Source organism: Pseudopodoces humilis, chromosome 28 (assembly GCF_049639895.1).
Source record: "Pseudopodoces humilis isolate 2021_Gansu_Grassland_sample_001 chromosome 28, ASM4963989v1, whole genome shotgun sequence".
NCBI lineage: Eukaryota > Metazoa > Chordata > Aves > Passeriformes > Paridae > Pseudopodoces > Pseudopodoces humilis.
Genome location: NC_142227.1, coordinates 5,132,596 through 5,156,447, shown reverse-complemented (window position 1 = coordinate 5,156,447; position 23,852 = coordinate 5,132,596). Strand labels below are relative to the sequence as shown.

General features: G+C 52.6%; 3 protein-coding genes across 8 annotated transcripts; 1 reads left to right on the top strand and 2 right to left on the bottom strand.

Annotated features, from left to right (window-relative positions):
• Positions 1 to 63: 63 nt before the first annotated feature.
• Positions 64 to 10,236, bottom strand: LOC102113643 (bone morphogenetic protein 2-like). 4 transcript variants are annotated; one of them, XM_005531361.2, is made up of 9 exons: positions 10,025 to 10,236; positions 6,077 to 6,195; positions 5,419 to 5,477; positions 4,263 to 4,406; positions 2,515 to 2,851; positions 2,260 to 2,396; positions 1,820 to 1,942; positions 1,195 to 1,393; positions 64 to 821 (listed from the first exon to the last, which is right to left on the bottom strand). In XM_005531361.2, the coding sequence occupies exons 5-9, from the start codon at positions 2,774 to 2,776 to the stop codon at positions 415 to 417; spliced, it is 1,128 nt and encodes a 375-aa protein (XP_005531418.1). In that variant the 5' UTR covers positions 2,777 to 2,851; positions 4,263 to 4,406; positions 5,419 to 5,477; positions 6,077 to 6,195; positions 10,025 to 10,236; the 3' UTR covers positions 64 to 414. The 4 variants fall into 4 exon arrangements, with proteins under 4 accessions (XP_005531418.1, XP_087923846.1, XP_087923848.1 ...); XM_088067720.1 differs by lacking the exon at positions 10,025 to 10,236 and adding an exon at positions 9,882 to 10,000; XM_088067722.1 differs by lacking the exon at positions 10,025 to 10,236 and adding an exon at positions 9,238 to 9,371.
• A 2,373-nt stretch (positions 10,237 to 12,609) lies between these two features.
• Positions 12,610 to 14,819, bottom strand: POLE4 (DNA polymerase epsilon 4, accessory subunit). Its single transcript, XM_005531360.3, has 4 exons — positions 14,604 to 14,819; positions 13,677 to 13,761; positions 13,372 to 13,413; positions 12,610 to 13,048 (listed from the first exon to the last, which is right to left on the bottom strand). The coding sequence occupies exons 1-4, from the start codon at positions 14,817 to 14,819 to the stop codon at positions 13,035 to 13,037; spliced, it is 357 nt and encodes a 118-aa protein (XP_005531417.2). The 3' UTR covers positions 12,610 to 13,034.
• Positions 14,820 to 15,988: 1,169 nt separating this feature from the next.
• Positions 15,989 to 23,657, top strand: PRAM1 (PML-RARA regulated adaptor molecule 1). 3 transcript variants are annotated; one of them, XM_088067750.1, is made up of 10 exons: positions 15,989 to 16,191; positions 17,837 to 18,506; positions 19,985 to 20,042; positions 20,423 to 20,535; positions 20,842 to 20,896; positions 21,182 to 21,275; positions 21,555 to 21,717; positions 22,345 to 22,378; positions 22,947 to 22,981; positions 23,433 to 23,657. In XM_088067750.1, the coding sequence occupies exons 1-10, from the start codon at positions 16,189 to 16,191 to the stop codon at positions 23,435 to 23,437; spliced, it is 1,230 nt and encodes a 409-aa protein (XP_087923876.1). In that variant the 5' UTR covers positions 15,989 to 16,188; the 3' UTR covers positions 23,438 to 23,657. The 3 variants fall into 3 exon arrangements, with proteins under 3 accessions (XP_087923876.1, XP_014115550.2, XP_087923875.1); XM_014260075.2 differs by lacking the exon at positions 23,433 to 23,657 and having other exon boundaries at positions 15,989 to 16,155; positions 22,947 to 23,250; XM_088067749.1 differs by lacking the exon at positions 23,433 to 23,657 and having other exon boundaries at positions 22,947 to 23,250.
• Positions 23,658 to 23,852: the final 195 nt, after the last annotated feature.

Sequence of the window (23,852 nt, the reverse complement as noted above, 5' to 3'; positions counted from 1 at the left end):
CATGTTTAAATAGTTGCTCTGAATTAATTTTACAAGTCACAGCAATGCAGGAATGTACGGACATTTACAGGACACTGTACAGGCGGTATCTGTCATATATTAGTGCTCTTGCTATATACATATAGTACAGCCTGCAGGAGCCTCTGCATGGGCTGGGACACCCATGCACCTGCACAGAGCACCCCAAAACAGAGCTGCAGCCCTGTGGCTACTGGTTCACACGGGCTCCTTCAAGTTGATTTAATCAGAGCTTGGCCCTGAGCCTTCCTGGGCTGGCCCTGTCAGGGAGTGACACCATCCAGGGCAGACCCTTGCTTTGCTCTGTTTTATAGGGTTTATGGGACAGAGACCTCACTGATGCTCTGGAGGGAGCAGCCTCCACTGCAGCGGTGATTCCAGCCCCCTTCTCCTGCCTCAGTGGCAGCCACAGCTCCCGGCCACCATGTCATTGTACTGCTTGAGGACCACATTCTCGTCATCATCAAAGTAGAGGAGGTTGATGGAGTTGAGCTTGTCAGGCACACAGCAGGGGCTGCTGACACCCTCACTCAGCTTCAGGGCATTGATGATGGACTGCACTGTGGCATGGTTTGTCGGCCGCATGTTCTCGCCCAGAGGAAAGGGGCAGGAGCCTTTGCAGTGGAAGGCATTGTACCCCCGTGGTGAGATGATCCAGCCAGACCAGCCAATCTCCTCGAAGTCCACAGACAATGGGTACCTCTGGCAGGACTGGAGCCGGTCCAGCGAGCGTGTACTGCGTGATCTGCCCAGCTTGGGCACTGGCATCTTGGCAGGGAGATCGGGAGCCTGAGGCTTTAAATCTGTCAGAAAGAGCATCCAATGCCATTGGCTATTGCATGAGCCTGGGTGAAGGAAGAAAATACTGCAGCACCCCCCCCACCCCTGGCCATCCCTCCCCACAGGTTTTGTCTGCAACCTCTGGTCACAGCCTGTCACCAGGTCAGACAGAGCCACCAGAAGGTGACAGCCTCAGTCTCACACCAAACTCAAATCCAGCTACACATCTGTAAGCAGGCAACACCCCTGAGTGGGCTACACCAGAAATGAGAGAACCTCTCCTACCAGCCAGGGAAGGGGGTTTGGATTTGAGGAGTCCACACGTGGGGATGGGGAGTACCCCCTGGGGAAGGGATGTTGGCACCGAGGGAGTTGTGCCAGGCGTATGGGACTCACCTGGGAAGCCAGCTGTGGGCAGCAACGCTCCACGGCGCCCATCATCCGTGAAAAGGACCAACATGGGCTTCTTGCTCTCGTGGTGGCCCCTGCCAGATGCAAACTGCAGTGGTGGGGGGTCGAGCGGGTTCTCACCTGGGCTCTGGATTGTCACCAGCAAACCCTGGTTTCTGCTTTCATCTTCAGTCCAGTCACGAACCTGGGGAACCAAACCAGTGTCATGGTGGACCAGGACAGGCACTGCACTGGTGTCCTCACAGGCAGGTCCCAGGCCAGCAGCAGGACATGGTGAACTGGGACCCCTTGAGGCCACACTCTGTGTGCCATGAGAAGGGGTTGCTCCGGGGCTGCAGCACAGGGGACACTGGCAGGAGCCAGCACCAGAACTCCCTGCAGAGCAGTGAGACAAGTTTGGGGAAGGATGAAGCAGCTCCTGGGGCTCTTGGCATGACTTTTTCTTCCCCCTCCCAGAGGATGCATCTCCCCATGTCACTGCAGAGACTGCAGACAGGAAACTACACTGGAGCCTGAAAGGCTTCTGAGGGTGAAATGGGTTTAAAAACCTCCTGCATGTGAACCCCAGGATCCTCTCTGTGCTGCCCAAAACAGAGGAAAAGTGACTCACAGCCGATGTGATGGCAAAGATCTCCCAGCCCGAGGTTTGCAGTGAGACGGTCCGTGCTACTAGCAGCTTCTTCCCTCCAGAGGTGTCTGGCTTGTCTTTCTCCAGCACCTGGTACACATTGACCTGGGGAAGGCAAAGGTGGTCACCCCTTTATTCTGCCTGAGGGGTTGACCCTGGACAGAGGTATGGGGGGAGATGGGGAATTGTCAGCATGGATCTGCAACAACCTTGGTGTGTCTTTGCTGATGTTTGCACAAGCCAGAAGGATATTTAAGAACCTGCCACAGTTAAATCATCATGATTCTCTGTGAAACATTTGTTCATGTGATACTAGAGCCAGGTCATGTTCCCACTGCAGGCAAATGACCACAGTGTGCCAGTGGCATCCCTGGGCACAGGCTGGGGGACAGCCCCATCTCTATCCTCATCCCCCTCCTCACCTGGCAGAAGTGGTGCCTTTTGGGCCTATCTGTGACCCTCTGCCAGAGGCGGAAGAGGTGCAGCTCTGCCATCAGGATCTTCTCATTCTTGGCCACGCTGGAGAGGACAAACAGGAACCGCATCTCCTCACTGTGAGCTGGAAAGAAGAAGGATGCATTGAAAAGAGCAAAAACAGGGGTGGCAGCACCACCAACCACATTCAGCCCCTCCCCAGAGCCGCATCCCAGTACCACAGGGAACCCCCCCACCCTTACTTTTATCCAGGAAGCTGCGGACGGTGTTGCCCTTCAGGACGTCAGGGTTCTTGGTGACGCCATCCGCATTGGCAACAGTGTTGAACAGATCCACCATGTACTGGGGTGGCCGCTTGAAGTGAGTTGGGGGGGCCGGAGGGTCTTCCATGCCAAAGACTTCCAGGAGTTTCTTCAGCGCCTCAGCCCGCCGGCTCACCAAGCTGGCTGGGCTCGGGCATCCCGTCTTGGCCAGGGCCAGCAGCAGCAGGACAGTCCCCAGCATGGCTCTGTGCTCCCTGTCCCACACAACTCCCCCGGCCTCCCCGGTGCTGCATTTATAACTCACTAGAAAGCTGGACTGGAGTAAAATATGCACAGGAGCAATCAGGAGGGTAAAGAGAGTTAATTGCCATGCTAACAAGGTGAGAAGCCTGGCTCCCGGGCCCCCTGCATCAATTAGCCCCAGTACACAAGCGGGAAGGAGGACGGCTCACCAGGCACTCCCAGGGCTGGCAGGGGAAACGGGGGTCTCGGGCCACCAGCCCCTTGCAGGGTCTTGGCTGAGCTGCATTTGCTCTCCGTAGGAGACTAACTGGATTTTAATGATGGCACTAATGGGACAAATCGGATGACTTTTGTGTGGAGGAATGCAGCCCATCAAGGTGAGCATCCCCTTCCCGTCCGGTCCAGTCACAGCAGCTCATGCTGCCCCTCTCGCAACCGCTGCTGAGAGCAAGGATCGTGGCGGGGGCTCAGTATCACACTGGTGTCCCTGCACCATGTTCCTGTCAGGTGTGCAGGGTGGGGTGCCCCGGGTCCCCAGTCTGCCATGGGGCAGAGCGGGTTCCAGCAGAGGACCCGGCAGTGCTGCAGCCCCAGGCTGTCACACTGCAGCAGCAGCACAGCACCCTAATCCAGCTTGCTTTTTACTACTACTACTACTACTATTACTATTATTACTATTATTATTATCATCATCATCATTATAAAAGGCTGTTGTCTTCCTGGGAATGAAAAGGCATTTGCTCCTAATTCCTGAATGCTTGAACTAAATGAAATATTCGGGCAGTGGGATAAAAGCCAATTCTTTAGGTCTTGTTCCCCAATCACAGAGAAACCAAGCTAGTGCAGGTGGACATGACACACTGCACAGCTGCCATGGGAATAAACGGAAAAAATTAGCATTAATTAACTAATTAATCAGGGCTGGAGCCCTGATAGGACCACCTCATGGGAGACAAGGTAAAGGCTAATGTCCAGCGGTGCCCACAGTTTATTCCAACCCAAAGGGTTGTTAATTATGCAGAACAGGCACGGTGGCACCGACAGGCTGGAGTTAATGGAGAGAGGAAATTATCTGTACCCCCGGGATCCTCTCCTTTCTCTCTCCAGCTCACCAGAAACACGTCCAAGATATCTGGGGGTGCCTGCAGAGACAGCTCTGCCCCAATATGCCCAGCTCCTGGTTCCCTCTCCTGTCTCCAGCTCCACGGTTTGTAACCTGGAGCAGCCAACCCGTGCACCCCCCAGCCTGTGCCAGACGGCTGCATCTTCCAGGGATGCTGGATGCAGAGGGGCCGTGGAGCTGCACAGTGGAGACCCAAGGACCTGCAAATTGCCCATGATGTTTATTTTACAAGCTGTAAAACATTTTGTAGAGGGTTCATTTATACCCGCTGGTTAAAGTAGCTTTTATACAAAAAACAGCCTTATCTCATTTACATATCCTACATACAGTCTGGCAGGGTCTCCAGGAGCCCCACCCGCACCTTCCAGCCCCGCTATCCCGGTACTTGCACTCCCAGATGGCAGTGACAGTGGGTCCGGAACCTGTGCATGTCATAGTCGTGAGGGCACAGTGTCTCGGGGCAGCTTGTGCCCAAAGCAGGCATTCCTCTCTGTCTTGTGACTCCCTGCAGTTAGAGAAAAAACAGCACATCCCTGGTACATCCCCAGTAGACTCCCAGTGCAGTCAAAGAAAAACCAGTATATCCCCAGTACATCCCCAGTACACCACCAGCCCCCTATATCCTGGACCTTCTGTTCACTTGGGAAAAGGGTAGTGCTCTGGAGTAGGATGAGAGAAGGAGGCAGCTTTTTTCCTGCAGCATCTAATCCTTACTCTTGGAGTAACTCGTGAACTGTCACCTCCCTCTGCCTGAACAGATCAGGTCTTTCTTCCTGCATGGTTTGATTTGCTTCCCTTTGCATGCAAAGAATCCCAGCACGGTTTGGGTTGGAAAGGACCTTAAAGCTCATCTCATCCCAACTCCTGCCATAGGCAGGGACACCTTCCACTATCCCAGGGTGCTCCAAGCACCAACCTTGCTTCCAACATGGCCTGGAATACACCCAGGGAAAAGGCAGCCCCAGCTGCTCTGGGTAACCTGTGCCATGGCCTCATCACCCTCCCAGCCAAGAATTTCTTCCCAATATCCCATCCAGCCCTGCCCTCTGGCAGTGGAAGCCATTCCCCCCTTGTCCATGTCCTTCCTGTGCTGGGGACCCATATTTTTATGTCTACAATCAACACATAGTCCTGCCCCTTCAGCCTGAAACAACTGCCTGGACACACACTGCCACAGCAACCCCCTACTTCCCCACAGCTTTGCCAGGAGGTGAGAGACAGGAGTGGCACATTCCAGGCTGTAGAAGCCACTGTCAGGATCTGTCTGCTGTCCTGGGACATCACAGGCTCTGTAACCACCTGCCGAATTCAGCCCCATCATGGCAGGTCCGGCTCTCCCTCCAGCACAGCACAGCATGGTGGGTGAGCTGGGGGTGCTACCCAAACCCTGCTCTGTGTGCCCCCAAACCCCGGGAGCCGCAGATGCCTTGGGTGAGAGGAGCAGGGGCAGCTCCCACCTGGCCCGGGGTTTGGATATGCAGGTGGGAGAGCAGATGGAGCCTGGCAGCTGTGCTTACCTAAGCAAGCAGAGATCCCCCGAGGAGCAGCTGCCCAAGCACCTTCCCACACCGATTTCCTGCAAAGATTTGCAAAACAAAGGCACAAAAATCCCCTGCAGCACCTCAGCAGGGACACCCCAGGACTCTCCACCTTCCCTCCAGCCTCAGGCTCAGCATCCATCCCCAAAGAAGGGCAGCAGCAAGGCACAGCTGGTAAGAAATATTCTGGGGGCATAGCAGTAGTTTTTGAATCAGAGGTCCCTGTGTACGAAGGTATACTCAGCTTACTAGGCAGTAGGGTCTCTGCTGAACTGAAGACATACCTAACAACTAAATATTTTTTAAAATAAGTATCATTGTTCCTTAATTACTTTTTAAAATAAATCCTCAATCCAAATAAAAAGCCTTATGTTCCTTTATGGCTCTGATGTATGCATGAATTAGTGGCAGTAAAATACATTTTATATCATGAAAGAATATAAATGTGAGGTTTTTACCACTCTAGTTCGATGCTAGTGTGAAGCTGTTGATGTTAGAGCATCTACCCAGCAGCTCAGACCCCACATGAGGGCCCAGCTGAGCTCACCGGAGAGGAGCCAAACCCCTGGAAACCTACCTTGAGCTGTTCCTCCCTGTGTCCTGCACAGTTCTGGACAATTTCATAATAATATCCTACCTGGGAGACACGGTAGCATTTTTCCTTCATTTCGCAGTTCTGCAGTGTCTGAACCACCTCTCCACATGGGTTTTTGACCAGAACAGTGCTGAACTTTGTGGGCACACAGAAAAGTCCATCTACAAGGAATCAAGAAGGAAAATTAACTTGGAGCTGCACCCCAGATTCCTGCAGAAGCAGTACAGAACAACCAGCTTTTGGCATCTAGCACCCTCTGGAAAAGGCTGTTCTCTGTGTCAGGGTCCCAGCTGGGAGTTTGGGGCTCATTCCTTCACCAGTTCATGGCCTTAGTGGTAGGCTCTGTTCCTCCATCCCAGTTTGAGATCATGAGAAAACAGCAGTTATTGTGGGTTTAAGTTGTGACTGATGTCCCTGACCCTGTGAAAGCCCCAGTTCTGGGGAGTGAGCACCAGCCACTCCATGTTATCTCTGAGAAAAACTGTATTTGAACACAAAATATTGATGTCAGAACTTTTCCCAGAGCCACACTCTCACATCAGGGATGGGGGAATGTGATTTAGCATTTACTCATTCAGTATTTCCCTCTGGATTTGCCAGGGACTGTGCCCTTTATGGGCTTCTCAGATGCTGGAGCCAGCACTACAGGCTGTCCTGCAGACACATTCCCCAGGCACCTCCAAAGGGTGTGATCTGCACCAGGCTCCCCACAGGAACACCAGGTGTGGCATCTGCCACCTGGGATAGGGGAAAGAAGGGAAGGGAAGTTCAGGGAAGGGGAGAGGAGAGGAGGCAAGGTGAGGCGAGGCTGGCCCCAGTTCTGGGATGTGGGAGGAAGGGAGGCTGGTACCAGAGGGGTGGAAGAGGGAGGTGGACAATGGCCCCAGCTCTTGGGGTGCAGAACAAAATCCTGCTCTGCCTTTTCTTTCCCTATTCCAGCTTTAACTCAATGAAAATTCCCAGGGCACGAAGCAGTTCTGTCTGGATTTGAAATTCCTGGTTTGGTTGCAGAGAGCAGGGGGGAGGGGGGGTTGGTCCGGGTGGGCACACCGACAGCCACATCCCTGCTCCTGTGTTAGCACCACACCAGGACAAGCCACCGTGGCAGGTCCTGGATGGCCCAGGCAGGGGCTCAGCAACCAGAGAGAAGGGATAAAGCTCCTCCAGCTTCAACTACATCAACTTGGAAGGGCAGAGGCACAGACTGTCCTGCATCACAGTCTGAGCTACTGATCTGCGTGGAAAGAAACAATATTGTTTCTGTGCTAAATCTTCCAGCTTTTCTCCCCTCACCAAGTAAATTAGGGTTAAAAATCTCCATTGCATGACTAGAGGAAGGGGAGAAGGATGGCTGGGCTGATAGCCAAGTGGGTTTGGGCTCCATCTAGGACCTGGGTCCTGCCCTGCCTTTGGGTGTGGATCCTTCGCGGTTCGTGTTTGGCTCCTGGTTTTGAACGGGTTTTGAGAGTTTCCTGCCCCCTCCCAACTACTTCAGCAGCTGCTAGAGATTTCTTTGTTCCAGGATGGAGCTCTTTCCAGGGGGAGGAAAAGTGATTTCTGAAAGCAAATATCTCTGGAATGCCTTAAGAGTGGGACATAAAATGACAACGGATTTCTGGAAGTCAGTGTTTCTGGGCTCAGTGTTTTTGAGACTTTTAACACTCCTCTCCATCCCCATCCCGCTCCGCCCCATTCCTCTGATGTTTCCAAGTCTTTACCAAGACATTGAAAGAATCAGCCCGACATGAGACATGAGACGGGAAGATCCAGAAGGAAAGTGCAGAGACCTGCCCTAGGGCAGAGGCAAAACTGGCGGCGAGTCCGCATTTGCCGGCCCTGGGCTATTACCATGACTGAGATTCTCCCTCTCCACTCCATGAATTCCCGTCCCCGGAGCAACAGAATCATCCAGCACCTTCCACTAACACGTCTGGGAAGTAAATGCTGATTCTCCCAGCTCTGGAAGAAAGCACTTCACGCTGCCCAATTGCCTTTTCCACCTGCAGCTGGATAAGCAGCTGCTGCTGCCGCTTGTGCAGGCCCTCCTGGCGCTGTCCCAGGAGGGGACCTGGCCTCAGGCAGAGCCCTCGGGGGGCTCCGCCGCCCCCTCCCGGCCCCTCCAGCTCACAGAATCGTGGAATGAATTCCTGAGCCCTCGCGCTGCTCTCCGGGCTCACTTCAGCACTCCCGCGGTCTCTGTCCCTCTCTAGCGGCGGTGCCACAGCCCTGCCACAGCAGCTTCCTGGAGGTTTGAACGGATTGGTTTTTAGAAATGCAAAAAAAGAAATGACATCAGCAAATTCCAGGACAATTGAATTTGTCAAACAGCTGTGGTAAATCATTTCAACACCACTTTCAATTCTGATAAAATGAGTTCATCTCCAGTGACGTGTCTTGGGTTTTTTTATGAGTGAACTCACGAGACAGCTCACCGGTTCACAATGAAAGAGTTCAGCTTTGTCACAGTGGGAGGTTTTGACCCATCTGGAATTATTTAGTTTGGAGTTTCCATTTCCAAGTGATTTTGAGCCATCAGTGTAGTTCACTGGTACTAAAAGTGCATTTCAGTAAGTAAGAAAATTGCATTTTCCAGGGCTCTGTTTCCAGCAGAGCTTTTATCATCAGATTAGTTTCCTTGCTTTGATTGGGAGGGTTGGAACAGAGACCCCCGAGGTCCCTCCCAGCCTGGGTTACTCTGAATCCATGCTCTCTGGCTAAAGGACATTTCCCGGTACATGAGGAGGGGTTGCATCCCCATCCTCACCCATGCACATGGCAGAGAATTATCACTGTGCTTGCAGACCTGTGTGGTAAAGACTCAGCAACAGGCAACCCCAAAACACAATCCCAATGCTCCCAAAGGCAGAGGCTCTGCTCAGCAGACTGGGAGCTTGGACATTGGTGCTGGCACACAAGAGGGCTCATTCCCATATTCCCAGAGGGAGGGAGAGGAGCTCTCCCTTGTTCATAACTGCACTGTAGGTTGGGTCAGAGCATCTCCCCACATCCATTATGACTTCCCAGGGAGAGTCTGAAAGGTTTTCAGGGCTGGGAGCTGAAGACATTCCTTGGGGCAGGTGCTGCAGTGGCAGCCCTTGACCATCTCCACCTCCCCAAGGCCTTTGAGGAGCAGGAGCTGCTCCAGGTGCAGCCAGGCCAGCTCACAGCAGGAAATCCCTGGGGCAGGAACATGAGGCTCTCACCTGCAGAGGTACAGGACAGGCCTGGGGACACACCCATGTGAAAACACAGTGCAGTGAACAACCTCCAGCATCAGCTCCTGACACAAACCTCTCCTGACCTGGAACTGGCTCAGCTTTTCCTCCTCTCTCTCTCACCCTGCCTGCCTGGAGGACACTGCACCAGCAGTGCCACAATGTTGGTAACAATGGGACAAATGGTAACAAGATTTGTCTTAGCTACAGGTGATCCCTCACAGGACACACAGGTGCAACATCCACAGAGTTTCCACCCTTCTCCAGGGTCTTTTATCCCAGCGGAGATGGGACTTTAGGCGATGTCAGCTCTCCTGGGATGACGTGAGCAGCTGTGTCCCAAATGCACAGGCTCCTTCGAGTCCCCCGTGACACATGGCACATCATGTGGGAATGACATCCTGCCAGTCTTGCTCAAAGAGGCAGAAGCAGGCCTCCAACCTCTCCGCACATGAGAGAGCAGCTCTCAGGTACAGCAGAGGTGGTTGAAAGAGCTGCTAGGCTGTGACCAGCCAGAACTGTGCTGCCAGGGCAGCTGGGTGGGCACTGCCACAGCCCCTTCCCTGGCTGAGCTCTGGCCCTTCCTCTGCCCCAGACATCCAGCACTGCTAGAGAGTTTCCATCTGTCTTACCTGGACAAGCCACTGCTCGGGCCGGGGAGGATGAGAGACTCAGTGACAGGTTTTCTCAGAAGCCAAAAGCAGGTCTTTTAAAACATGTATAAACCACGACCCAGCCCCTAGCACCTGACCCTCCCCCTGCCCCAAGCACTCACCTTCCTGCTCCTTAGGAAATTGAGCATGGAGGACTGTCTGGAGAGCCCTGGGAGGCTGAGGTGGAGGGAGATGATCTGCTGGGATGGGCACCTGGAGCGGCATTCCCGACGTTCATGCTGGCAGGAGCTGATGGGACTGCCAGAGACACCTGTGAAACACTGGATCCACCAAGGGTTACCACTCATGCATTGTGTGAAAATGAGCCCAATCCAAGGCTGAGTACCACACAAACACTCACAAAAAAGACATAGCCCACCCCTGGGAAGTCTGCCTGGGAGAGAGATTCCCTCAGTCTGATGCGGAAATTCCTAAGGGACAGTCTGGCAGTAGCAGCGCTGTCACATCAAACTGGTGTTTACAGACCAGGAGTAAAACACTTTATATTAGACTGGTCAGCACACACAAACTAAAAAGAATCAAAATTTCACTGGGAAATCAAAGGCTTTTTCTTTAGTGAGCACACGAGGGATGGGGTGAGAACAGGTCAGTGCCCTGATTAGCAAAGGGAAAGGGGATGCTCAGCCATGGCTGAAGCACAAATCTTGCACTGAGTGAGCCTCAGCCCAGTGGGTCGAGGGCAGAGGGCTCCATCTCTCCCGGAGCCCATTGAAGCTGCTTGAGCTGGAAACAAACCTGTCCCCGGTGGCCAAACCCCAGTATCACAGCTCTCCACACCTCCCGCATTGGCACATCAGCTCTGCATCAGAGGATGGGAAGGTGGGATCAGGTGTGGGAGCAGGGGAGGTGCAGGACCATGGCATAGAGGTTTGGACTGGTTTGCTCTACTGTATTTTGAGTTTACAAATTACCAGTGTTTATTGGCTAAAGGCTGTTTCTTCTGGAAATCCTTTTCAAATGAGCTATTTTTCCTCAATAGCAGTGTCTGTACTCCAAGATTTATTGATGTAAATCTTTATTTCATCAGATAATAGGGAAGAAAACTTTCACAAGAAGTGCCCATGGTGTCATGCAACACCACTGTAATCTGTTTGCTTTGACCTGCTGAAGTCACAGACCCAGTGTGTGCTGCAAAAATGTAAATTTTGCATTGACTTAAAAATGGATTTTCAGTGTACCCAGCGCCAGCGGCGGGGGACCAAGAAACAGGAAGGGACATTTGAAACTTGCACTTGGGGTACAGCTGCTGCTGGCTGCCTGAGAGTCCCTTTGCTCAAGGAAGGAGTGAGCAGGAAGCCAGGCAGTAATTCCCAGCTTAACAGCCATTCCAGTGGTGATTCCTGTGGATGCTCCTCACTCACAGCAGAGCAGACAGCTGGCACTTGGCAAAGGACAATGTGCCAGCTGAAGATACCGTTAACCCATTCTCCCAGCTCTGCTGCCATACAAACTGTGATTTTGATTTTTAGGCAAATATTTTAAATATATCTCTCAATGATTTTTGAGCACTCTTGGGAACCCAAAGAGGTTGCAGCTCACTGAATGCACACTGCACCTGGGGAAGCACAAGAAAATCTCCAGTACATCCGACACTTATACCTGCCTTCCCTGGCAGGTGAGAAGGTGAACAGCTCCAAGCCAAATGGCATAGCCCAGCGAATGTCCCCTCACTGTGATCTGAACAAACACCTTGGCAGCCTGGAAAATGAGCACCTCCCACATGATCAGGATTGTGCTCCCTGCATCATCAGGCTTGCATTAGGCTCCCAGCAAACTTCAAAGTGTTTCTTGAGAGTCACTAGATTTGCTGACAGCCTGAGGAAGCTCCCTTGGGAGTCTTTGTTCTTACCACCACTTCCAAACTAATTTAAGTTTGCAGTGACTGGGACCCACTCTCAAATACTCTTATTTGAAAGAACATGCATCATGTTCACCTCAACCTCCTTCATCCCATTAAATAGTTTTATCTGGGGCCAACCCTATCCTGTCCCTCCCCACACCAAATGGAGTCAGAGGTGGCAGCTGGACAATGCCAGCAACACAGGAGGACATATTACAGCAGTGATGGCAGTGTGTCTCCCACAGCCACACAGTTCTGCTGTTAACTCCACATAGGAAAGCACTAGTTAAAGTGCTTTTTAGACCTAAAGAAAACTCTAGTCACCAGAGTCCTGAGAGCAGAGAGGCAGCGCTGGTGCCCGTGTGCTGTCGGGGGCCCTCGGACACAGCTGATGGCAGCAGCATTCCTGCACACAGGATGCACACAGCTCCTCACCACAGAACTTGGGACCTCTGCACCAACTTGACCAGGGGAACAGGGAGGGAACAGATCCAGTTCCCAGTAAAAACATTTGTGCCAGATTCAAGAGTGAGAGCACAAAAGAGAACAGTGATGGCAGCATGGACACTCCTCTGGCATTCAAAATGAGGTTTGGGAGGGTTGGGTTTTTTTCCTTCAATTACTTAAAAGTGCAACAATCACAGACACTTACAGAAGCTGCACAGCCCTCAGAACAAGCCAACTTCCCTTGGAACTCATCCCCAGTCCCTGGAGGACAGCTGCGTTTCTCTGGAATGGATGCCTTAAGAATCAGCAAAACCAAAATGCTAGAGAAGGCATCCTATCAAAACCACACCATTTACCACCAGGCTACAGGAACCCCAGCACATAAATCAGCACAGCTGCTCAACAACAACAACAAAAATTTAATTGTGTTAAGAGACAAACATATATAACAAAACCCACATTTCCATTAAAAAAATTCCTTGTGCCTGGGCACCTGAGCCAAGCCACTCTCTGTTCACAGCTCCATGGTGCTGATGAGTACCCAGAGGCAGGGACTGCTACTGGGAGTAAATGCTGTGTAACCTGGCCAGAGCAGAGAGCTGCACTGCAGCCACATGGGAAGGGACATACAAAATAGTTATGAAAAAATATGCATTTTAAATAAAGAACTTACAACAACTTCAACTTTATACAAAATATCATGGTTGCCATGTCTCAATTTCAGTGTCTCAATTCTAGGAATTATTTTTGAACTCTCAGCATCCTGTTTTCCATCTCACACCAACTCTGCAGTCTCTTTCTCCAGAGAGCTGTCTCTGTCCAGCTCAGTCCAAAGTACCTGAAAATGAAAGAACAAATTATAGTCTCAGGAATCAGAAGTGTGGTTGTGTGAACAAATAAATCTTGTCTACAAGCTGGAAAAAGAAAGTGCAGTAACTTTAAAGTTTAAGCAAATCACACATGAGTAAAACCAAATATAGCCAAAAAAACTACTGCACGTGCCTCAGGGTCAAGGGTGAGCCGTTCCAGTGCTCAGAGGGGCACTGCAAGCCACACTAGGAATTACCGAGGATGTGGAAGCAGAGAGCTTTGGAAATGACTCAGTTCTTTCTCTCCTAAGTAGATAATTACACAAAGTACTAAAATCAAGTAGAAACTCACCTTCCAAAAAAGCAAATTCATCAATAGCTTCAATGGCATTATCTGAAAAGCAAATTGAGAACAGTTAAAATAGATAAACCAACTCCATATTTACATTTGAAATTACATCACAGCACAGTGACCAATTTCAAAGAGAAATTACTTGTTTTGGAGATGGTGTATGAAATTATTAGTGTAGTCTCTGATAGAAGTTTTTCTCTCCCATCTTCAGGGAAAGAATAAATCCATAATTACTTCAGCACCTCCAGACAGGTGGAAAAATCCCCCTTTGCAACCCTTTGCATGAACAGAACATGCTCCCATACCCAGGTCTTTTCTTTGCAGGGTTTTCCTTTTTCCTTGCTGGGCATACACGTAAGCATCTTTGGCTATGGTTTCAACAAACAGCTCCTGCAAAACACGACAGGGTCACATAGGAGATCAGAGAGAGAATATCCTGAGGAAAAAGAAAGGTCCTATAAGGCTTCAGGATTAAATCAGAATCTTCATCCTAACATTACCCGTCCCCAGTAAACAGGTCTGAAAATACCAAAGGAAATGGCTGGACAGTGATGCACAGGACAAGCAATGAGGGAGAAAGCTGGGAATGTGGATTCCTCGAAACTCACATTCTCTGAGAGACCTGCACCACACCAGGGGCTCCCAGGGAACCTTCTAAAGGGGGAAAGATGTCCTGTGCTCAGGAGATGAATCATGAAACCCCTGAGGTGGAGAAATACCTCTGAGATCATTGTGTCCAACCATCAACCCAGCACCACCTCCACATTCACCATCACTCCATGTCCCCAAGTGCTACATTTTTTTAAACAGTTCCAGGGATGGTGACTGCCCAGGGCTGCCTGTGCCAGAGCCTGACGTCTCTCTCCATGAAGGAGTTTCCCCAATATCCTAAATCTCCCCTGGTGCAGCCTGAGGCTGTTTCATCTTGTCCTGTGCCTTCTTGCTTGGGAGAAGCGACCGACCTCCACCAGGCTGTCCCCTCCTGTCAGGGAGTTGTGCAGAGCCACAAGGTCCCCTCGAGCCTCCTCTGATTCAAGCTGAGCCCCCCCAACTCCCTCAGCCACTCCTGGGGCTCCAGCCCCTTCCCCAGCTCTGGCCGACCACAGCCGCCCCGCGGGTCCGTGAGCTGCCGCCGCCCGGGAGAGAACGAAAAACCTCCTGGGGAAGACCGAGCAGCATCCCCGCATCTCGCAGCGTTCCGGCCCCCAGGACCCCCAGGGGCCGCCCCTCACCGTGGCCCGCGCCAGCACGAACACGGCCTCCTGGCTGGCCAGGGTGACGTCCGGGTCCGCCTTCACCAGCGCCTTCACCCGCGCCAGCGGTAGCCGGGCCAGCCGGGCCGGACCCAGGCCCTGCGGCCCCGCGCCCCCCGCCTCCTCCCGGGGCGCCGCCGCCTCCGCGGGTCCCGGCCCCGGCCCCGGGCCCGGCGCGGCCGCCGCCGCTGCCATCCCGCCCGAGCGCTGCGCCTGCGCGGGGCCGCGGGGCCGGGCCGAGCTCGGCGGGCCCTCGCTGCGTTCGCGGCGGGGCCCTGCAGCGCTGGCGGCCCCGAGCACGGCCCCCCCTCCCTCCCTTCACCCCATCGCCAAACATGCCCCCCCCATCTTCCCCTTCACCACGTCCCCTAACACAGCGTAACACATCCCCCTGTCCTCCCCAAAGATGGCCCTCAATGCCTCCGTGCCACCCCCGTGCCCCAGCACGGCTCCCGGGCCTCCCTCTCCCCACAGATAGGGACATGCCCTCCCCGTTGCAGGGGCACTGGGGCACTGGGGCACTGGGGCAGGTGGGAGGTGGCTGTCACTGCTGTCTTCCCCTCCTGTGCCCCAGAGTCAGCTCCCCGTGGGTCCAGTGTGGGACCTCGCAGCACACCCTCTCCATCCCATCTCCAGCTGGTGGGATCAAGTCCTCCAGTGCCCCCCTTGGGCACCCACCACCTTCCACAGAACCCCCAGGACCGCCTCCCTTGGCCAACAGGTGCCAGCTTGTTGCCCATGGCCAACCTTCCCCATGTCCTCAAACTCTGTCTTATCCTTAACCCATCTGCAGGCAGGAGCTGCCTCAGGCACTGCTGGTGAGACACTTTCCCAAAGGGCTGCAGGGCCACGCCAGTCTTGGAGCAGGGACACCAGCACCAACCAGCAGACCAGAGCACCCCTTGACTCGACCTGTCAGACCATTCAGAGGCAGTAAACAGTGACATCAGGACAGTTAGATACTGCGATGGCCTGACACAGCACCCTGCTCTGCAGAGCTTCCCCTTGCTTCCCAGAGGAACTAGGCTCTTCAGTGGAGCTCATGTCCTGCAGTTTTGGATACTCCAGGAAGCCATAGCCCTCACCCAGCTTTTCTGTGCTCCCACACAGCTCAGCTGGGCACCCTCTGCACCCTCCCATCTGCAAGTCACATGCAGCTTGGAGACCTGACCTGCAGAGGAATCCTGGGCCACCACTGGACAAGGACATTTCCCACCCTCCTGGTTCCACCCCCTGGCATCCTGCAGTCAGTTCCCAAAACTGAGGCTCTCCTTTGGACACAACTCTTATGCCCAGCAGGACTTGGAGGGCTGCAAGCGTCAAACAGCAGCAAAGCCAAACTGGTGGTGTATCGAGAGCTGCTCCTCCTCCTCTTTCTCCTCCTCCTTGTGCGGTCTCACCATCAGGCAAAAGCAGCTTCCTGGTGTTGCACAGAGTTCCTCACCAGCCTTTAGGAAAGAGCTTCTGGTTTCAAGGGAGGGAGCCTCAGAGAGACTTGTCCAGAACGCTTCGGGTGGTCTTTAACAAGGAGGTGAGCACACAGGAAAGCATCCACTAATGGAAGATGGTGAGTAAGAACCAGACCTGGCTGTAGTGGACATGGGTACGGGACTCTGGGAGCCATATGTCCTGGTTGGAAGGGTTTTGGGGATGTCCTTGTGAGGGGTTGGATCTGGCCAACACTGTCACTCCTCCTGAAAGTCAAAATCCTCCTGTACATCTGAGCTGGACAGAGTTTCAAAGGTCTCTGACCAGTTTCTGGGCTCAGAGGAAGGTTTGCTGGATGAACTTGGGCTGAATATAAATGTCTATGAAAGGAGGAGGCCACACTCCCACCGAGACCAGAAGAGCCCCCACCAGCACAAAAATGGATTGGAAAACCTGGAACTAATCACAGTGATGGCAGTGCTGTATATCCAAGGACTCTGAGCAAGTCTCAGCTCATGGAACTAGCCCAAAACTGATCATTACAAACCACCAAATCTTACAGGTATCAAAAATCCCAATGGCATGTTTGGGAATCTGGAAAATGTTGCTTTTTTCACAAATTGGAGTGAAAGCCCCACTGCTGGTATACAGGAAGTGGCAAATTTATGCTGCTTCAGCACTGCTGTGCCAAGTGCTGCATTTGAGGGTTTACCAGGAAAATTGGGGTGTTTGCCTGGGGAGCTTGCACTTTTGTAAGTCTGTATATATACATTTGATCGGTTATGTCTAAAAACATTGTATCAGCTTCTCTCCCTTGTATCAGCCCTTCCCTTGTGAAAATAAAAATTATGCAATCATAAACCAAAACTAAAATCCCAGAAGGAGAAGAGCTTCAAAGTCAAAGCATACAGCTCCAGCGAAGCAGCCAGCTCTGGTGCCAAGGGACGCTATGGTCTGGGGACACGGGTGTGGGAGAAAGATGGGGAGGGTAAACTGATCCCTTCCTCTCACAAAGTCCACCTGAGAAACTTAGGAAAAATGTAGCCCCATCCTGTAGCTTTGTGCCATGCCTACAAGCTGGCAGTCTTCTTCCGAGAGCCATTCACAGCCTTCTCCTGGCAGCTTTTCTCTGGAGACTCTAGAAAAAGGTGAATTTTGGTCACTAAGGAAGCTAAAGTCAGCCTGTGCTGGAGCAGACATGTCCCAATTCATGTGTGCACAGTGTGAACCACACAGGAAACACACATGTCAGAAAAGTAGGGCAGTCTGCTGCCTCTTGGCCTTCTGTTTTCTGCACTCAGGCTATGGTAGGATGAGTCTTAGCAGTGCCATCCAAGCTTTTCCTCCAGAGAGGGATCCAATGGCCCTGCGTGGTCTCCCCCACCAACTCATCATGGGAAACAGGACCAGGGTAAGGCAGGTTGCTCCCATCTGAGCCCTGGGAAATCTCTGGATCTCAGATTCTGCCCTCAGGAGCTTTGCTACTACCACCCAATCCCTCTGATTTGATGGTCCCTGGTAGTGGACAGAGGGTGGATCAGACCAAAAGACTCCATGAAAGGTCTCCTGGGTGCCCCTGTGGTGGGGTAACCTGGTCCCAGTTTGGTGCAGCCCCATGTTGTTTTCTCAGAAATGTTTCAGGACCTTTTTGAGCAAAGACCTGGTTTCATGGAGAAGATTTAGTGTGAGACCATGTTGAAGGAATACCACATTCTCCAGGGGGAATTTTGACTTATTTTCCTCCATGGTATTTTAACTGGAACTGTTTTTCTTAATGGGTGCAGATGCATCTGGAGGGGAGAGACGCTGTGGTGAAGCACCTTCGAGCAAAGTTCCAGCAGAACAGGAAAGAACCTCCCGAAGAGGGTGGCTGGCCAGAGAGTTGCCCTGCAGCCTCTCATGGACCAGAACCAAGACAGACCCCTGCCAAGGGTGATCCTCCTCAGGAGCCCCTGTGGAGCAGGAGGGTGGAGTTCTGCAAGGCCTCTCCACCTCACAGTATGGGTCAGAGTTTGGGACAGCATTCATCTCATTCTGCCTGTGAGGCCCTGGCACAAACGGTGTGTCGGAAGCAGGGAACGGCTCAAGATGCCAACTTCCAGCCAGTGCCTGCAAAGCCAGGAGGAGATGTGTTGAACAAGAAGGTGGAAGCCAGCTCTGATCCTCCCCGCAGGAAGCCAGCCCAGCAGACACGGCCACCTGACAAAGACAAGGGGGCTCCAGCAGTTGTTGCCAAAGGCACAGCTGTTGCAGCCCCTCTGCTCACTGTGGGAAGCCCCCAAAGGACAGAGTGGGTGCCTCAGAGGAAGCCTTTGCCACATGTCAGGGAACTGGGAGTGAAGCCAGGCAAGCCCCGACGCCCTCCTGATGTGGATTTGGCAAAGTTCAGAGCAGCTGCACATCCTGGGACATCCATCCATCCTGCCACAGAACCACCAAGGAGTGCTCAGCTGGGTATGGCCAGGCACATGAAAGTCCCGCAGGGAAGGGTGCTGCTCATTCAGGAAGGAAAATCAACCCAGTTAGGGCCTGCAGCTCTTGGGATATGGAAATACTGGGAGGGCTGATGGAGAGGTGGGGGCTTGCATTACCAAAGGGGCTTTTATAGGCAATAGCATGAGGATGAGAATGAGAGACAAGGAGGGCAGAAGAAACAAAGTGCCCTGTCCCTGGCTAGGCACAAGTTTCCATCTCTGGAGTATCTGTAGGAAGTAAGGTTGCAGTAAGTAACATGAGAGATATTGCCAAAGTGGAGTGAGTCCAAGATGGTTGGGGACTGGAGCACATGGAGAAAGAAATGCTGAGACCCAGGCTTGTTCAGCTGGGAGGAAAGGGAGGAAGGGGAGCTCTCACTGCCCACAGCTACCTAACGGGGAGAAAATGGGGCCAGACTCTTCCCCGAGGTGCCATGGGGCAGGCCTGGGGGTGATGGGCATGAGCAGGTGGGGAGGTCCCAGTCAGACATTGCCCTGCCACAGTCTACAGTGGCCTTCCAGATCTAGGCTGCTGTGGTGGTTTCTCACAGTTGCTGTTCTGCTAATGCACACTACAGGTGATGAAAGCTGTTTCAAATGCCATTTCTTGCTCAGTTTCTCTAACTATGGGAGTAGACTTCCTCTTCTTAAGAGAACTGAAAAATCGAGCTGGTCTATGTTATAATTAAAAGCTGTTATCAGGGCTGGCCACGCTGTTGTGCTGGGAGATTCTCACATGACTGGCTACAAGTATTTATTTGTCTCATGGGTCCTGAGGCAAGCCACACCATCTACAGTTACACCTTGTCTTGATTTGACAATTTTTGTTAATTTTTAGGGCAATCTTACTATTTTTAGGACCAAGTATCTGATTGTGTATTACTTGGTACCATAAACCAGCAGAGATTTGATGTTGTACTCAGGTCTTTGTGCCCATTGTTGGTTAGTCTGGTTGACCAGGCTGGAGACAAGGCTTGTGATATAAATAAATTCTAGTTAGCAGGGGGGTGGTCATGCTGGCAGTCCTAAAGGGGGCAGCAATATGATGCTCCTGAGTGCATGGAGATATCCAAGACTTGCCCTGACTCTGGTACATATCTGAAATTTAGGGGTTTTCCACCTGTTCATGATACCTCTTTTGTCCTCTTCCCCTCTCCTTCCATCATTTGTCCAGGAAGAAAGTAATATTAGAAATATACAAATGGAAAAATGCATATTCAAGGTCCTCAGTGAGGAACCTGATGATCTGTGCACCAGTGTGCTGGAAGAAAATCCCTAGATGGGCTATGGAGTAAAAACTCCTTGCTCTATAAAGATGTGTGTTAAGTTTTATCTCCCCACCTTCCCCTGCACTAAATTCAGCCCAGAGTGGCTCTGACCTCAGGGTGGCTGACAGAGCTGAGGAGAAAATACGAAATAATCCCTCCCTGCTCCCTCCTGTTCTGCTGTTTTTCACAGGTCATCTGCAATCAGTGCCCACAAGGTTCCCACTGCAGGATGCTCCGAGTGGCATAGGGTAAGGACTGAGGCTGCACTTCCAAGCTGTGCCAAGCCACTGGGAAGAGCACAAGACATGACAGAAAGAGGGTATTTGGGTTTTCCTGCCTGCTGTTGGAGCCCAGGGTGTGCAAGCAGCTCCCACAGTGTGAAGTTGGGCCATCCCCTGGGGCTACGTTATCTCACATTGCACCCTGCTGCCTGTCCACATCCAGCTGTGTGAGGAGCTGCTAGCACAGGGCACGGAGCTGCTGTCCAGCTCTGCCCCAGAGCCAGGGATGGTCCATGGCCAGCCCACCTGCTTGTTCCCCAGCCTCCTCTTGGCAGCCCCGATTCTGCCCTCAGCCCTCAGCACCGTCATTGCAGCAGCACTTCCTAACCGTGTTCTGCCTCTCGCAGGGATGAAGATGAGATATACGATGATGTTGAACCTGTTGGGCTTGCCAGGAGAAGCCCAGGCCTCCTTCTGCCTTCTGTGTCCCCACTGCCAGTATATCCTTGCCCCAGAGGAGGTGAGTACAGGAGGGACTTGGATGCTGTTTGGGGTAAGACCTGCAGCTCAGAGAGCTGTGAGGCCCCAGTGAGCCGTGGGCAGTGGCATGGCCTGTGCTAAGCCTTGCTGTTCCCCCACACAGGAGGGCAGTGGGTTCCCCTTGCAAATGGGCACAGGATACCCTGATCCCTGAGACTTGGGGCCAAACTCAGGATTTGGTCCCAGGAGGAGAAAGCTTTTGCTGCTCTTTGTATCCTATTTTGGCAGGTGTTTACACCTCACAGCAGCCTCATGGCAGCACCTCTCCTGGGGTTTGGTTTTACAGGTGGAAATGCTGGCCAAGCCTCTAACTGGGTTACCTTGCTGGCAGCTACACAGAGGTAATGTTTTTTTTTAACTCTTTCTAAGGGTCCTAAAATGGCCAGGGCTCCTTGCTACTCTAAGCTGCTGCTTTAATGGTCTCTACTGGGCTTGGAATAGGAATGTCTATGGTGAAGAGCACAAGCTGGAGGCTGTACACCTGGCCCTGAGAGCCCCCATAGCCCCAGAGCTGGTGCAGAGAAATGCAGTGGGGAGCAGCCGGCAGGGAGAAGGGGCGTAAGAGGAGAAGGAGGGAGTAGATCATGGGGTCATCTGAATCTTCCCCTGGCTTTCAATGACTGTAGAGAATCCCAGGTCTCCCAGAAGATGAAGACCATGACACTCAAGACATGCAAGAAGGAAGAGAAGATGGACAGGGAGTTTCAGAAGAAATTTAAGGTGAGCAGCAGCAAGTGATCACTTTTCCCTCTGAGCTCTTTTTCCCTTCCTGGGAAGGGTGCAGTGCAATGGTAGAAAGGAGCTGTGCTCCACAGGGGCCAGTGATACCCAGATCACACCCTGCCTTGTTCCCCCAGGTCACACCTGCCCCATTTCCCCAGATCAGACCAGTCCCACAGACCATTTGGCCAGAGAGGAGTCTGGTTTTTTTCAAGGAGGGAGAGCAGTCAGTGATCTGCCTGACTCGACTCCCCATGGGCACTGCTGTTTGTGTTTCAGTTCGAAGGCACCATCAATGTCCTGACCCAGATGATGGTTGACCCTGCAGCAACAGAGAAGAGGGGTGGTCCAAAGAACCTGCCACTGAGACGGGGAGAAATCCTTGATGTCATTCAGTTTACAAATCAGAAGCAAATCCTCTGCCGGAACAGCCAGAGGAGGTGTAAGTCTGGAGGGGGATGGGGTTTGCCCACAGCAGGGAGCACAGCAGTTTTGAGAAGAAGCTTCTTCATACAAACAACCCCTGACAGACTTCCTGCCAGATCTCCTCCACCTGTTAGACAGATCTGACAGCTACCCTGCTACCCTGAGAAGGTTCCCACTTTCCTCTGCACAAATGTCCTGCTCTTCCTTCCACTCTGCAGCAGCATTTCTGCTGTGAGCTGAGCTTGTCCTTTCCCTCTGCTAAAGGCTTTTTCAGTCCTTGAAGCCTCCTGACTGCCAGCCTGGCACACCAGGCTTTGCCATGGGCTCCAATGCCACAAGCTGTGTCTGCACTGAGAGTTGCTTGGGTGGAATGGGCTGCAGATCCCTCAAGCAGAGAGGAAGGGATCAGGCTCTTCCCTGTCAGCTGCCATTCAGCCTGGAAGGCTCCATCCTGACACTGCCCAGAGCAAGTTCCTCTGAAGGGCCCAGCTTGGCTGCCCAGAGCTGGATTCCTCCTTGTCCCAGCTCTTTCTGGGAACATGAGGTGTTACTAAACCCTGAGCAGGGGCAGGTGCTGGGGTGATTCCCGCTCATGCCCTGGTTCCCAGCACAACCTGACATGTTTTTCTTCACTCTGTTGCAGATGGCTACGTGCCCCGGGCTGTGATGCTGCCTCTGTGAGTACCCTTTTGAGCCCATCACCTCCACTCCATGAGCTGCAACAACTTCCCCATGAGTGGCCAGCGCCAAACTAGTCCTGGCTGACGACTCAAAACTACCCAGCTCATGCTATGACCATAAGCCTAACACCAGCTGGTTCCCCTGTGTGAGGAGAGGTTCTGCCACTGGGGCACTTGAAGCACTCCCCAGGGTGTCTTCCCTCATGTGGGATCTGCCCAGACACTGCTCAGAGGCTGCTGCTGGCACAGGATGCAGCACAGTGGCACAGGGTGCAGCCCCTTTGCATGGTTGGGTCTGCAGCTCCTGGCAGTCTGGGACAAGGCCACCATCCTGAGAGGGGCCAGAGTCATCTTAACCCCACTCCAGATGGTCCCAGCCATGCAGGGAGAGCACAGCACTGGGAGGTGGAAATGGGGCTGCAGGTGGACACCAGAGTCCACAGACAGGTCAGCAGGAGATGAGACAGATACGGCAGCAGGAGCTGGCCCTTACCTTACTGGGGGTTGGAAGGTAGTGGGACATGGGAGATCACACTGCCTACAGCACCCATCTTTGTCCTTGCAGGGACACTGACATCTATGATGACGTTGAGATTTATGGTAGGTGCACAGAACTGCTGCCACACCCTTTCACTGGCCACAGGGACCATCACACCAGCACCAAGATTCCCCTCCTCCTGACCCTTTGCTGTTTTGCTGCCTTGCCTCTTCCTTCCCTTTGAGTGATTCCTCTTCCTCTCCCTGAGGTATCCTTTACTTACTCACAGTTCCCTAAAAGTCTTCAAGTTCCTCTGTTCCAAATTGTTTGGACTTCTCTGTACCTGTTTTCAGCTTTCTCCCTCCACTTGCTGCCAGCCCCAGGGCCCCCTCAATGTCCTTTGAGGTGTCCCTAATCCCCCAGACAACTCAGACTTCTCTTTTCCAAACAGTTGCTCTCTTCTGACATTCAGACTCCATCCCTGGCTGGCAGTTGGCTCTTAAGACGGAGCTGAATAGTGACAACTGTGTTTCAGCTCTACTCACAAGCACACACTTTCTCTAATTCTGGCAGGCTGAGCCAACCATGCTAAGGCCAAAGGCACAAGACAGCACCAGAGAGCCCTAAGGGCTGAAACATGAACAGCACCAGACACCAGGCTCCTTTTGTGAAGGAGCTCTGCCTCCTCTGAGACAGACTGCAAAGCCACCATGTCCCTGCCAGAGCAGTGCTATGGCTGCTCAGCACATGGAGCTGCACAGATCCTGTCCCACGGGGCAGACGGCCCCAGATCCTCAAGTCACACCATCACTGTAGCTCTGTTTTGTCCGTGTAAAATATAGCAGTGGTTCAAGAGGGTTTCATGGCCTTTTCTTTACTTTTTTGGGTGGGGAGAGAGGGGTAAAATCAGGCCCATTAAGGTTTCCGTATTTTCCATTCCCAGAGCATCTTCAGCCTGGGACCCACCTGCCCTTTCATTCTGCACCACACTCT

Coding starts and splice junctions, on each gene's coding strand:
- PRAM1 (XM_088067749.1), top strand. Junction 20,043..20,422: donor GATGCTCCGAGTGGCATAGG/GTAAGGACTGAG, acceptor TGCCTCTCGCAG/GGATGAAGATGAGATATACG. Junction 20,897..21,181: donor TTGCTGGCAGCTACACAGAG/GTAATGTTTTTT, acceptor CAATGACTGTAG/AGAATCCCAGGTCTCCCAGA.
- POLE4 (XM_005531360.3), bottom strand. CDS start 14,819: ATGGCAGCGGCGGCGGCCGCGCCGGGCCCGGGGCCGGGGCCGGGACCC. Junction 13,762..14,603: donor TCGTGCTGGCGCGGGCCACG/GTGAGGGGCGGC, acceptor CGTGTTTTGCAG/GAGCTGTTTGTTGAAACCAT. Junction 13,414..13,676: donor CCTGCAAAGAAAAGACCTGG/GTATGGGAGCAT, acceptor TTTGCTTTTCAG/ATAATGCCATTGAAGCTATT.
- LOC102113643 (XM_005531361.2), bottom strand. CDS start 2,776: ATGCTGGGGACTGTCCTGCTGCTGCTGGCCCTGGCCAAGACGGGATGC. Junction 1,394..1,819: donor TCTTTGCCATCACATCGGCT/GTGAGTCACTTT, acceptor TTGGTTCCCCAG/GTTCGTGACTGGACTGAAGA. Junction 822..1,194: donor GCCCACAGCTGGCTTCCCAG/GTGAGTCCCATA, acceptor TCTTTCTGACAG/ATTTAAAGCCTCAGGCTCCC.